Source organism: Apostichopus japonicus, chromosome 6 (genome assembly GCF_037975245.1).
Source record: "Apostichopus japonicus isolate 1M-3 chromosome 6, ASM3797524v1, whole genome shotgun sequence".
Taxonomy (NCBI): Eukaryota; Metazoa; Echinodermata; class Holothuroidea; order Aspidochirotida; family Stichopodidae; genus Apostichopus; species Apostichopus japonicus.
In genome coordinates, this window is record NC_092566.1 from 16,631,398 (window position 1) to 16,644,825 (window position 13,428).

The 13,428-nt window shown below is 37.0% G+C and overlaps 1 protein-coding gene across 1 annotated transcript; it reads left to right on the forward strand.

The window, feature by feature from the left end:
- Nucleotides 1-7: 7 nt before the first annotated feature.
- LOC139969281 (uncharacterized) lies at nt 8-11,929 on the forward strand. Its single transcript, XM_071974197.1, has 12 exons — nt 8-286; nt 1,183-1,285; nt 1,733-2,023; nt 2,681-2,779; nt 3,380-3,866; nt 4,179-4,194; nt 7,675-7,974; nt 8,827-8,956; nt 9,555-9,638; nt 10,027-10,314; nt 10,506-10,613; nt 11,014-11,929. The coding sequence occupies exons 1-12, from the start codon at nt 104-106 to the stop codon at nt 11,499-11,501; spliced, it is 2,577 nt and encodes an 858-aa protein (XP_071830298.1). The 5' UTR covers nt 8-103; the 3' UTR covers nt 11,502-11,929.
- The last annotated feature ends 1,499 nt before the right edge of the window (nt 11,930-13,428 follow it).

The window sequence follows — 13,428 nt, forward strand, 5'->3', positions numbered from 1 at the left end:
AAGCTACAATGTTTGTAGAAACCTAGTAATGATTTTAAGTATTTCATTGTAGGACAACGCTTTGCATCAGATCTAAATCGATATCAAAACTTGTATACCGTGGATGTCGTGTTCGAGAAGAAAAAAAATGGATGAATCAACGACGAAACTATTTTCGCATCTCTTGATTTTTGCTGTAATGTCAGTAGTTATTTCTTTGACAAATGCCTTTTATGATATAGAACCATCAGATGGAAGCTCAGAAGGAATATACCAGGATACTTTTTCCGAAATGCTACTGATAGAGGTAAGGCAATAAGCTGCTCAAAATAAATATAATTACAACATAATTACAATTGGGAGAAAGAAAAGATATTTAGAATCGATAACATGAATACATTTTTATACGTACACATTCATTTGCGTTAAGTTAAGTTTATTTAAAAGTCATTAGTATACTGGCCCCAAACTTTAAGCATAATACACATTTGTTAGAACGTCTAGAAAGTATTTTTAGAAGATTCTGATTCTCCATATTACTCTAAGCCATTGGGGAATTGTTAGAATATACAAATATATATCTCAATGTGGGTAACTACATTTCGCGTGGCGCCATATGCAAGTTGTTGATATTTGAGCACGGGTGTTCATTTTCTGGCTTTCTAGCATATTAGGGGTAAAACTAATGGTCACTTTATATTAAGGATACTATGTTGAGATGATAATATGGGACAAAGAATATCTTAGCAAAAACGTTCATTTTATACGAATTTCTTTGCATAATTTACGCCCATATATGTTCTTCTAATCGAATCCAACGCTGTTGGAATACTGTCAGTACAAGTGCTTTGAAACATGGAATGATGGTACGGTTTATAGAAAAACAAATTGTCCCAAACTGAGTTATTAGGAAACGTTTCTACTTTAAATAACAATTGATTATTCCCAGTATGGGAAGAAAACTACTTCCAACTTCTAAAAATAAGTCACATAAGGGCATATTTTCATTACAAATATGGGAAAGGCTAAATTTCATTAACAAACTTCTTATTCATTAGAATGGGCACATTTAAGGTTTCTCACCAGAACTGGGGATGCCCCACCACACACATAGGTTCCGTCGTACTGGCATTAGGACATGAATTTTGTTAAACTAAAAATGCAAAGATCCCGAAGATATCAAATCTTCTCCATAATTTATAGGAAATATATTCTGAGATGGAGGCTCAACAGATGGAGACGGCTTCCCTGGTTGATGAACTCCTGCTCGACGAGCGTATGGACAGCAATCGATCAAAGCGGGATGGTTGGTTAATTCTAAATTTGTAATTTAGCAACATTATTGTGGTATTTAATATCGAAAATTTCAAGGTTACACCGGATCTCGCTGAATTATAGTCTATATTAGCAATCAATTTTATTTTCTCGTCGAGTGGAGTTGCAGCAGGAATTTTCATATCACAGAATTGTAATTAAATAATTCCATGGTTGCGGATTTCGCTGAACTACTGCCGTTAAATTGATATACTTTTACAAGCAATCGAGTTGCAGCAGGAAGTTTTATATCACAGAATTGTAGTTAAATAATTCCACCGTTGCACCAGATCTCGCTGAACTACTACCATTAAATGTAAATGCTCTTACAAACAATCGAATTTCAGCAGGAATTCGCAAATCACAGAATTGTAATAACATAATTCCATGGTTGCAGAAAGTAACTACTACCATCTCAATTTCAATTATATGTTCTTAGCAACAGTCCAGTTCCGACATGGGTCAAACTGTTTCATGGACAGGTGCAGTGAACGGAAGACAGTTTTAATCCCAGGACCAACGGGACCAGCGGGAAGTAGGGGTGCAACTGGTACAACGGGTGAAAGAGGGCCTAAGGGGGAGAGTGGAGATGAAGGGCCAACAGGAGATCGTGGTGACATTGGTAATCGTGGTGAACAAGGGGATGAAGGTGAACCTGGTGAGAGGGGCATAAACGGTGCAAGGGGTAGTCCTGGGTTAACTGGAGCGACTGGGGTGAAAGGGCAAAGAGGTTAGTGCATTTCTATTTGAATGGATATCGATGTATCCTAAAAACTAGAAAACAGTTGTTCTTGAGGGGAAAATAGCCATCTTTTTACATAAAAGAGTTATCTTTATGTGTTTATACACAACCGTTAAAGAACAAGAATTGTCAGTACCTGAAAGCATAATTTGTTATAATTCACAACAGGACTGAAACAAAAATATTCATACGTTTTCTTGTAAATATAAATATAAATGTAACAGAACAGTATATATTTTACATTTACATGAGAGGCAAAAGTAGGTAAATTGCGCATCCACGTAAACTCCTTCTTTAGTTATAATGAGAGATATCCAAATAGTGTAAATATCACAGGTTTGGAGGAAATAGGAAAAATATAAAATCTAAGGGAAAATGAAGCTTTAATTGGTCAAATATAGTGAATCCAAACATTTGAGAAAACTTGGGAAGGTTTAAAAGTTCTGCTGTGATATTAGTTAACTATATATTTTTTTTACTTGCCATCCATGATAAGACCATCATTCTGAACTCACTTAAACATTTTGGTTTTAATAGGACGTATTTGTACATTGTTAACATCACAGAAAATCATGTTTATAACTAACATTTATAAAACAAATTAACTTATAAAACTTATTATTGGTACTGTGTTCTTCTATTCAGGTGATAAAGGTTACACCGGAAGCAGAACGACCTCTAAAGCTGTCTACACCAGATGGGGAAGTAATACGTGTCCCGATACAGCTACTTTAGTATACGAAGGTAATCGTTATCTACGTATATAATGTAACGATGATGACCATGCAATGGTTTGTTTGTATATGGTATACTAAATATTATATATCTTATTATATATATTATATATTTCAATGTCAGAAAAAAACACGAAAAAAGCATCTTCAGCCATGGTAGTACGATAGGAGATTTTTGTACTTTGTAGCGAAGAATTGTAAACTAAATATGATGAGGTTTGTATCTGACAACAAGAGAATGAGTAGCTTAATGCCCTGTCTATTTCTTGATAATGCGCATGACTGTGGTGATTTTATCCGAAAGAAACTTAGATTCTGCATTGTCATTCCTTTCGTTATAGTAATTCAATGCACTTATTATACGCATGTCACTGAGGCAAAGTAAAATAAATCTATTTCCAAATATTTGATCTCTGAAAGACAAATAAACATTAATGATGTTTGCGGAGACCTGTATCTTCCGTAATGTTGGGTCCTTAGGTCCACTAGGCGCCATTTACTGAAATGTAGTAAGCGAATATCGAGGATCATTACAGTCTGAGCGTATTAAAAAATAGTACATTAGATTTTCACATGATTACAACATAGTTACGAATATTTTACTTGATAGGTTATGCAGCAGGTGCATACTACGACCAGAAAGGAGGAGGAGCCAATTATGTTTGTCTGCCACGTAATCCTACATACGACAGACCAGATGCTGGTGTTAATACATGGCGTGCATATATGTATGGCGCAGAATACGAAGCTGTAAATTTCCCGCCTTTTAGTGGTTTGGATAACGGAGATGTACCCTGTGCTGTCTGCTCAGTCTCTGAACGAAGCGTGACGTTTATGCAACCTGCTCGCATTGACTGTCCTGACGGCTGGACGAGAGAATATTACGGCTATCTGATGGCACAATCCTACATCTATTATCGATCAGAGTGGGCTTGTGTTGATCATTCTGCTACTCTCACCTCATCGTCCTCTACAGGGAATTCAGACGGCGCTCTATTTTATCCAACAGAAGTACATTGTGGCAACTCGAATACTGGACTACCTTGTGAAGATTTCGTAAATGGATATGAGCTAACCTGTTCTGTTTGTAGCCGTTAGTAGAATTAGCAAATGTTGCCTTGTGTTTACATTGAACGATATCAAACATTTACAATCGTTAAGAGAGGAAATTAAAGTGAACGTTTTGGCTATGATTAAGTTAGCTTTGCGTAACGTTATTAAAAATTATAGTGATCATAGCAGTATATGGACTTTGGGGTTCACATTGTTGGAATCGTCTGGCCAATGCGACCTATATCACTGGCACTTGGAATCATTATTGAAAGGTGTTACTTTATTTAATATTGTATGGGTCTAATTAGTAGCGCTGGTAAAGGTTTATTACATGAATTATAATCAAATACTTTCAGCTTCTTAGGTGAAGATGTAATCTATTTGCAGGAGTATGAGAAGATTATAAAAGAAAAAGAATCAAAAGATAAGTGACCGCGTATTAATCTGAACACAAATATTTCTTTTATGATTACTTGGTATATTAACATATCAATATATTCTTCTGACGAAGTTGACTTCACGTGTGAGCATGTGACAAAACAAGAACTGTATACATCACTTGTGAAAATTTCATTCAGCTTTTTGAGGCCTAAATATCCAAACTAGTCTTAAATCCTGGTGATACACATCTCCATATTTTCATAATTTCCAAAGCCGTTATTCCTTAACCCGCTTTTCAGCCTCGAATAAAAACCGCATGCACTTAAATACTCAAGGGCGTAGGAACCGGGGGGATGGGGCGCCAGCCCCCCCCAGTGAAAAATGTGGAGGGGCGGAAGTATCATTCCGCCCCCCCCCCCCGGTTCGCAAGTCAGAAAACCCCTTTTTCATTTCCAAATGAGAAAAAAAAATCTCATTTGGAGCACCAAATTGCATCTAAGGCCAGGTGAAAATACAAAATTAAGTTTACAAAATGGAGTGGGTGTTGAAGTGTGCTATATTGCACCAAATTGCATCTGAGACCACCTGGAAATGCAAAAAATTCCAAAGGGAAGGGGGACACCCCCTCCCCTTAGACCCCTCCACCAGGCTGGCCATCAGTCTTCAGCCCCCCCCCCCCCCCCACTCAAAAGTGCCTTCCTACGCCACTGTAAATACAGCTCTAAACTATATCAGTTTAACGGTAAAGAGTTAACGTAGGATAGACGTTACATATTCCTTTTCAGTTTAGTTCTTATAGTATTATTTATTTATGTTCAATCTTATTTAGATAGCGGTTCCTGGAAAGGAAGATTCAATTGGTGCATCTAGATACATTAATTTGATACATCCATGAAGCAAATGATTGTGAAATGCAGTGCTTTGCCCCGTAAATAAAGTATGGTAAACGATGCGTCTATCACCTTTATCAACTTCGTTTCATTTCAGGGTAGATAATTATCAACAAGGTCATAGGTCTAATACCTCCCAATGTTTCTCGACCCTTGCCACTCTGCCTCCACCTCCTCCTCCCACTCCCCGCCGAAGCAAAATAATTCATCGGTTCGTTTCGAAAAGTTTGAGAGAAGGATACAGTTAACGCCAATCGCGCCTACCCTCATTCCCAACACCTCCCTCTTCTATAAAAAAGAAACAAATATTAGGTTCTCGACCCCTTCAAAAGACAGAGAAAAGCGAACAAAATTAAAGGTAAGTCTAGCCACTTAAAGAATACAAAATGTTCGTGATGCATGGTGAGAAAAAAATAAGTAGGCTACGGACAGAAACAAATATTAGGTTCTCGACCCCTTCAAAAGACAGAGAAAAGCGAACAAAATTAAAGGTAAGTCTAGCCACTTAAAGAATACAAAATGTTCGTGATGCATGGTGAGAAAAAAATAAGTAGGCTACGGACAGAAACAAATATTAGGTTCTCGACCCCTTCAAAAGACAGAGAAAAGCGAACAAAATTAAAGGTAAGTCTAGCCACTAAAAGAATACAAAATGTTCGTGATGCATGGTGAGAAAAAAATAAGTAGGCTACGGACAGAAACAAATATTAGGTTCTCGACCCCTTCAAAAGACAGAGAAAAGCGAACAAAATTAAAGGTAAGTCTAGCCACTAAAAGAATACAAAATGTTCGTGATGCATGGTGAGAAAAAAATAAGTAGGCTACGGACAGTAATTGAAGGAAAAGTTAGTGGCATATCCTCTTCCCAATCGTGGTTCAGTTGCTCAGGGCGGAAGAGCAGGAAGTGGGGGTGGGGGGGAGGAGCGGAGGGAGGAAGGGGCCATGATAAATGTACGTGCCAACAGTTTTGTGAAGAAGTTGAAAACTTTCCTTTTCATAAGTAAAATGTCCACTTTTTTGTGAATGATTATTACCCCTTTTTTTTGCAATGTGGCCTCTAGTTTAAGAATTTGAATCAAAAAGTTGTAAATAAAAGTTGTTGCTCTATCCAAAATAGTCAAAAGTCTTTGGTACTTAATGTACAGAGGATCAGTTTAATCGGCAAGTAATGGGATGATTTTGTGTTTTGTTCCCTCAAAGTAACATGCCACACTGTGCCTCGAGGTTTGTTCCCTCAAAGTAACATGCCACACTGTGCCTCGAGGTTTGTTCCCTACCCCGACCACCCCCTGCCCTCCCCAATACTAAACCCTCTTCTATAGTTGCTGGTCATTGCTATAAATGATTGGTAACATTATATTAACCGATACACTTTGTAACACGCAGAGACTATAGAATCCAAGAGAAGGAGAGTTTATTATACAAGAACGGAGCTATTCTTTACAGGGTTCGGGTGACGAATTCAGGTAGAACTACAAATGAACAAGAACTACAAATACTTACATAGCATACACTTAACTTTTATAGAAGTGAAATCATAAGAGCTGCCACTAGGTGACATAAACTTGGAATTATGATCAGAAGTCAGACTAATTCTTTTCAGCTTGGCTTGCAATGGTAAAATATACTTCCATATTTAAACACATAAAGCAATACAAGAAATGTTTTTGGTCAGAATATTCAGATTCAGGTATCTAACTGATAACTTCATATACACAATGCTAATTGTTAAAATTGAATCAGTAGAGTACTTTGTCAGCATTTCAAACGTTCTTCTCTTACTTCCTGTTATTACTGTTTTTGTGTAAAAGTAAGTTGGCCTGACGTTTCGACTCTAGCAGGATCTTCTTCAGAGGCTAAATGACAAGTAACAGTAACAGAAGGGACAAAAACACGCACAGAATACAGACAGGTTAATGAGTATGGTGAACACAAAGAGATGAATGGATTTACACATTCTCCTACACAAGCTCTCTAGTGGATAAGCAGTTTGCTAACAGTTTTATTTTATTTTGATTAATGTTTTTGTTCAGAATATAGATATTCAGGTATCAATTCAGAAAATTGTTTGCTTCATATATACATGTTATTCGTTAAAAACTAATCAGGCACGGTAGTGTACTTTGTCAGCATTTCACGCGTTCTTCTCTTCCTTCCTGGTATTAATATTTTTTTCATCAGAATCATGAGATTCATAAATTCAAGTAGCTGTTTACTTCATATACATTATGCTATACGTGAAAATATGATCAGTATATAGTTCAAACGTTCTTTCCTTCCTTCCTGGCATTGATATAAACGTTATTAAAACAACGAAATGTCACTTGGATCAAGTTTGTTCAGGTATTTCCTTAATTGCCCCCAAAAAGGAGAATTTTTGGAATTGTTTTTTCAATCCCTAGGAGTTGAAGGAGACGGAATGCTAATACACAAGTAACATATCGGAAAGAGGAGCTTTCGACATACATACAGCGAATTAACGACGTTAACAGATAAACAGATGACCTTTACTTCATGTTGATGTAACATCGATTATCATTGGTGGAAAGAAATACCAGACACGTTTGAATCACTCTGACTACTTCCTTATTGTATGGAAATTTGCGAAAGACTGGACTTTGTTCGCGAAACTAGTCCATTTGTTAAATACGTTTTCAATGGTGAATTTCGTTTGTTAGTTCGCATTTTTTTTCAAAATTCAAAATTAGACCAAGGATTAAACATGGAGGATTTTTCCATCATTTATCTTTGGATGTGCTGTGTGCTTTATTTAAATGGTGTTTTAGCAGACGACCTTCCATATCAGGAGTTTGAAGGCCTAACGAAAGTAGACAACGCCATGTTGGAACATGATAGTAACATCATGATGGGAAAGTTAGATGTAAGTTGCTTACTTTTCATATGCGAGTTGTAAGTACAAGAGAAAATATACCCAGACACTCGAAATAAATATGCATGTGTCAAAACCTGATTCAATTCTTAGCCAATAAAACCCTCCCAAGTAGATTAAAACTTCCGAATTGATGTCATACTTTGTTCATACATATAATTCTAAAGAATTATTTAAGAGAAAAAAATGATGATATGGGCAAAAGAATGCCCGGAGATTTGTTTAGGTCAAGAAAGAGTGATCACCCATATGACTAGCATTGAAAATGTTTAACTTGAACAAGAACAAATCTTGTAACAGTGATGTTTCCTTTAAAAAACAATGTCTCAGTTGGATAATGCCTTCAAGTTCAAATTTGAACAACTGTGAAATCATATGTTTACCACAGAAAAAGCCTATAGTGATGCAGAACAATTTCAGCTAAGCAGTTAACTTTTGCCACCGGAAATTTGTTTACAAAAATGCGGTACGCAATCGTTAGTTTTTGTTTGAAAACTCTTAAGAGTTATTGGTAAACATGACTCCAAATCAACTAAAAATTTTAAAAATTGTTTTGATCGGTATCAAATGTTTCACAGTTTGTTGTTTAGCGTATTAAATATTAGCTACGAAATACCGTCCAGTGGGAAAAGGTGACATTACATTAATCGAATGGTATTGACAACTTTATAATAATAAATAAACTCCGTTAATCTAGAAGATTAGAAGTTGAATCTTACTGAACACTTTAAATTAATCACCGATATCGCAAGATGGTAAAAAAATGCAAAATTCCTCAATTAACTTCTCGCTAGGCTTTCAAGTTTCATTAAATTTATAACCAATCTTATCACCCGTTTACAGGATGTGCTTGCTGGACTTAATAAAAGAGAACAAGAAACCAGAAGATTGGTGGAAGAGTTCGCTCAAAAAGTTTCGCTGCATCAGACACATCAGAAAGAAGAAAGTAGCGAGGTTACAGAAAAATTAGCAGGTAAATTTTCAACTTTGAAACTTGATGTAGACTAATTTAATTTTTACAAGATGAGATATTTATCTTATAATAAACACAACATGCAAAGGTTGTTGACTTCGAAAGAACCTGTGACATTTCTGCATGTTGTGTTTCGAGCCGTAGTATAGACAAACTCTATCTGGACCGGCATGGACGTAAAGTATATTTAAATCATGTATATTGTATAATTTTCGTAGTTCCCAACCTGAATAGAGCCCAACTGCAATGAAGATATAGTAACGGGTTGCATCCATTTATAACAATCTAGCCACCGAGGACAAAGCAGGTAATTTCTACAGAGATAGGTAGTGATCTTTCCGGTTAAAACTGTCATGTTTTCTAATACGTTTGCAAAAATAAATTTAATAAAAAGACCAAACGCAATAGCTTCTACTAAATGATATGATGAAAGATAATGTGATCATTACAATTTGATCTAATTCAGAAATAAATAAAGTATTAAATTGTTTGAAAGTTTTCCAACTGCTTTCCGTAAATTTCTATACTTTCCGTAAATATTTACTGTAACTACTTTCCATAAATATCGTTATGTTCCGTGAATATCATTATCCATCAGGGCACATGATGAAAAGTGAGACCACACTCGGACAAAAGGTCTCGGATCGCAAGAAACGAAGCCGGGGAGACTTAGGCGTACCAGGTACATTGTAAAGTAAATGTTATAATATTCTTCGTTACGTGTATGATTATATTATGTTTTGGATTCTCTTGAACTAAATAAATAATACTGATAAATATTCATTGTATGAATCCTAGAGAGAGACAATTGTCACAAGGGCATGTTTGATAAGATTACTACTTTGATCAAACTCCAATACACACTGAGAACGAAATATGCAGCAGAAGTTTCATCAATCAAAGACACCCCCATCCCCCACCCCGTTTAAATGATAGTGTGATTTGTTGTTGGTTTATCGGGCAATCTTTTGGTTACGTAATATAACCGTTGGTTATGAGTACATCATTGACTATGCTGTTAAGAGAAATATGCGCTGAGTAAATATACATTACTGTCTTTATTACTACAGATACCGTAGCACCATCCCTAGAAATGAATGGTACTTGTTACGTGGAGGCGTGCCCACAGAGACCATTCCTCCTCGTACCAGGTCGAGATGGGCAACCAGGCGCCCCGGGACAAAGGGGGTCCCCTGGTGACAGAGGATCAAAAGGGGATCGCGGTTCCACAGGTCTTCCTGGAACAATTGGTCCCAATGGGGACATTGGACCTAAAGGTGTCAAAGGAACAGAAGGAGATTCTGGCCAGAGAGGAAGTAAAGGCGCCAAGGGGATGCAAGGAAGAATTGGTGTCCAAGGTAGAGTACATGTTAAAACAAGTTGATGAAACATTGGTATACAAATCAAAGCATTAACAACATTGTTCCCTTTTCTGTATACTGTCTGACCTCAAAATCTTTCCATAAATATCTTTGCAGTCTTTGTGGAGAGAAAAGGGAAGGAATGCCTCTTAACCGATCTAACAATTATTTTTGTTTTGCTTTCTCAGGTACGAAGGGTGACTCAGGCGTAAGTGGAAGCGGAACAACTTCCAAAACACATTACACCAGATGGGGAAGTAGGACATGTGAGGGCACTGCCCAGTTGGTTTATGAAGGTAATCCGAATGATATCATTTGTGTCATTAGAAACATGCAGATTGTAACAACTTTAATTGTGCAAACATCACTTCTATCATATCAAAAATATGTCAAATTAAAAATAAAATGAAAGGAAGTATTAAATAATATATAAGCTCAAGAAGTGAGTTACTGGTATCATCATCATCATCATCAACATCATCATCATCATCATCATCATCATCATCATCATCATCATCATCATCATCAACATCATCATCATCATCATCATCAACATCATTATCATCATCATCACCGTTATCATCATCATCATCGTTATCATCATCATCATCATGTTAATGATGATGATGATGATCATGGTGATGAAGATGATGATAACGATCATTCTATATGTCCACGTTACTTGTCTTTTGTCAGGTTATGCAGCAGGTGCTTACTACGACCAGAAAGGTGGAGGAGCCAATTATGTTTGTCTACCACGTAATCCTACATACGACAGACCAGATGCTGGTGTCAATACATGGCGGGCATATATGTATGGCGCAGAATACGAAGTTGTAAATTTCCCGCCTTTTAGTGGTTTGGATAACGGAGATGTACCCTGTGCTGTCTGCTCAGTCTCTGAACGAAGCGTGGCGTTTATGCAACCTGCTCGCATTGACTGTCCTGACGGCTGGACGAGAGAATATTACGGCTATCTGATGGCACAATCCTACATCTATTATCGATCAGAGTGGGCTTGTGTTGATCATTCTGCTACTCTCACCTCATCGTCCTCTACAGGGAATTCAGACGGCGCTCTATTTTATCCAACAGAAGTACATTGTGGCAACTCACGTACTGGACTACCTTGTGAACATTATACTGATGGGTACGAGGTTACTTGCGCAGTTTGTACCCGGTAAATGTACTTTAATCAGTTGTCTGCGTTTAGTTGTTTGTTTCCAGAGTTTGAACCAAACTCACTACGACTGAAATTAATTTTGTCTCTCCTTTGAAATTTGACAAGTCATGATAATGAATTGCTAATTTTTATAACTAACTATGTATGAATCAGTGGCGTAGGAAGGTACTTTTGAGTGGGGGGCTGAAGACTGATGGCCGGCCTGGGGGAGGGGTCTAAGGGGAGGGGGTGTCCCCCTCCCCTTTGGAATTTTTTGCATTTCCAGGTAGCCTCAGATGCAATTTGGTGCAATATAGCACACTTCAACACCCACTCCATTTTGTAAACTTAATTTTGTATTTTCACCAGGCCTTAGATGCATTTTGGTGCTCCAAATGAGATTTTTTTTCTCATTTGGAAATGAAAAAGGGGTTTTCTGACTTGCGAAGCGGGGGGGGGGGGGGCGGAATGATACTTCCGCCCCTCCACGTTTTTCACTGGGGGGGGGCTGGCGCCCCCCAGCCCCCCCCGGTTCCTACGCCCTTGGTATGAATCAACTTATGGAACCTGCTTTAAATTACAACAACAAATGGACCATGACATTTTGTATTGATGGTTTCTAAGTCTACTATCAAGCTGAGTTCAGTATAATATGTTATGTCTAGTTGATGTTTATCGCATTGCCAAAGAAAAATAAAACTCTCCTGAGGAAACTTGACATAAGCTGTGGTTGATTAATTGCATTTGATAATAATCTTGGTATACCTTTTGATCATTTCACTATGTATCTATTATAATGTGTATTTTGTACTCGAATTTCGCAAGTAGTAATGTTTAAGTTAGAGATACTAATTGTCTTCATCATATTATGATTATTGATTATGATTATTGATTATGATTATTTGATTATGATTACTGATTATTGTTTATGATTATTGATTATGATTATTTGTCATCATATCATATTTTAATATTAAATATAACCAAAAAAAAAAGAAAAGAAAAAAAGACTGAAATTGCTGTATCAAAAAAAGAATAACATCATAAAAATAATGAAATAATATGAAAATGATGAAATTATAAAAACGTGAAAAACAATGACATCATGAAACCATGATTCTACGTAAACTCATGTGATGATATAAATCCTTGAAACATGTGATGACGTTTCATTATCACCTAAAGCACTGACAAACGGCTCTGAAAGAAATCAATATAGTCTACGATCGTTTGTGTAAAATATCACAGTAGTGTTTTCTATAAACTCACATGTCATGCATGTATATTTTTTCAGTCGAATTTTGAATAGAAGACATACCTCAGACACGGAAACTGTTTTGTGCGTATGATATTTGTGAGTCAAGTGAATTAGATTTATGGAAGTTATCCAATAGTGTAGAATCAGTGGCGTGAGAACATGTCAATGGGGAGGGGCATGGTCCCCGTCTTCCGATCGTCAGTTGGAAGAAATAGTTCAGTTGGGGGTTTCTTTGCATTCAACCGGGCAATATTTCGCCACTACTACGGGTGTATCCACACCCCCCCCCCCTTTTCAGCATCACCAAAATATTTATTAACAAAACCTTTCGTTTAGGGCTACTTGTATAGACCTAAGTTATAGTCTAAATAAGCCTCAGAAAGTACAATTTGACGTCTAAATTTATTTTCCTGAGGGAGGACTCCCAGACCCCCTACAGAGGAGACGGGTTTAATGACCCCAGTGCAGCACCCCCTATTACTAAAAATCACTTAAGTTCTCCTCTGCCTCTCCCATAAAGATTTAGCCCCCTTCTATAATCAGTCAGGAGAAATTTAGAATTTATGAGCACAACCTTCCGTTGAGAGCTTCCTACAAAGACCTTACTTATAATCGTAATTTGTCTTTGTGGCCCTTCCATCTAGGTTCAGCTTCCTACTTTAATCACTTGGGGAAATATTAAATTCGACCT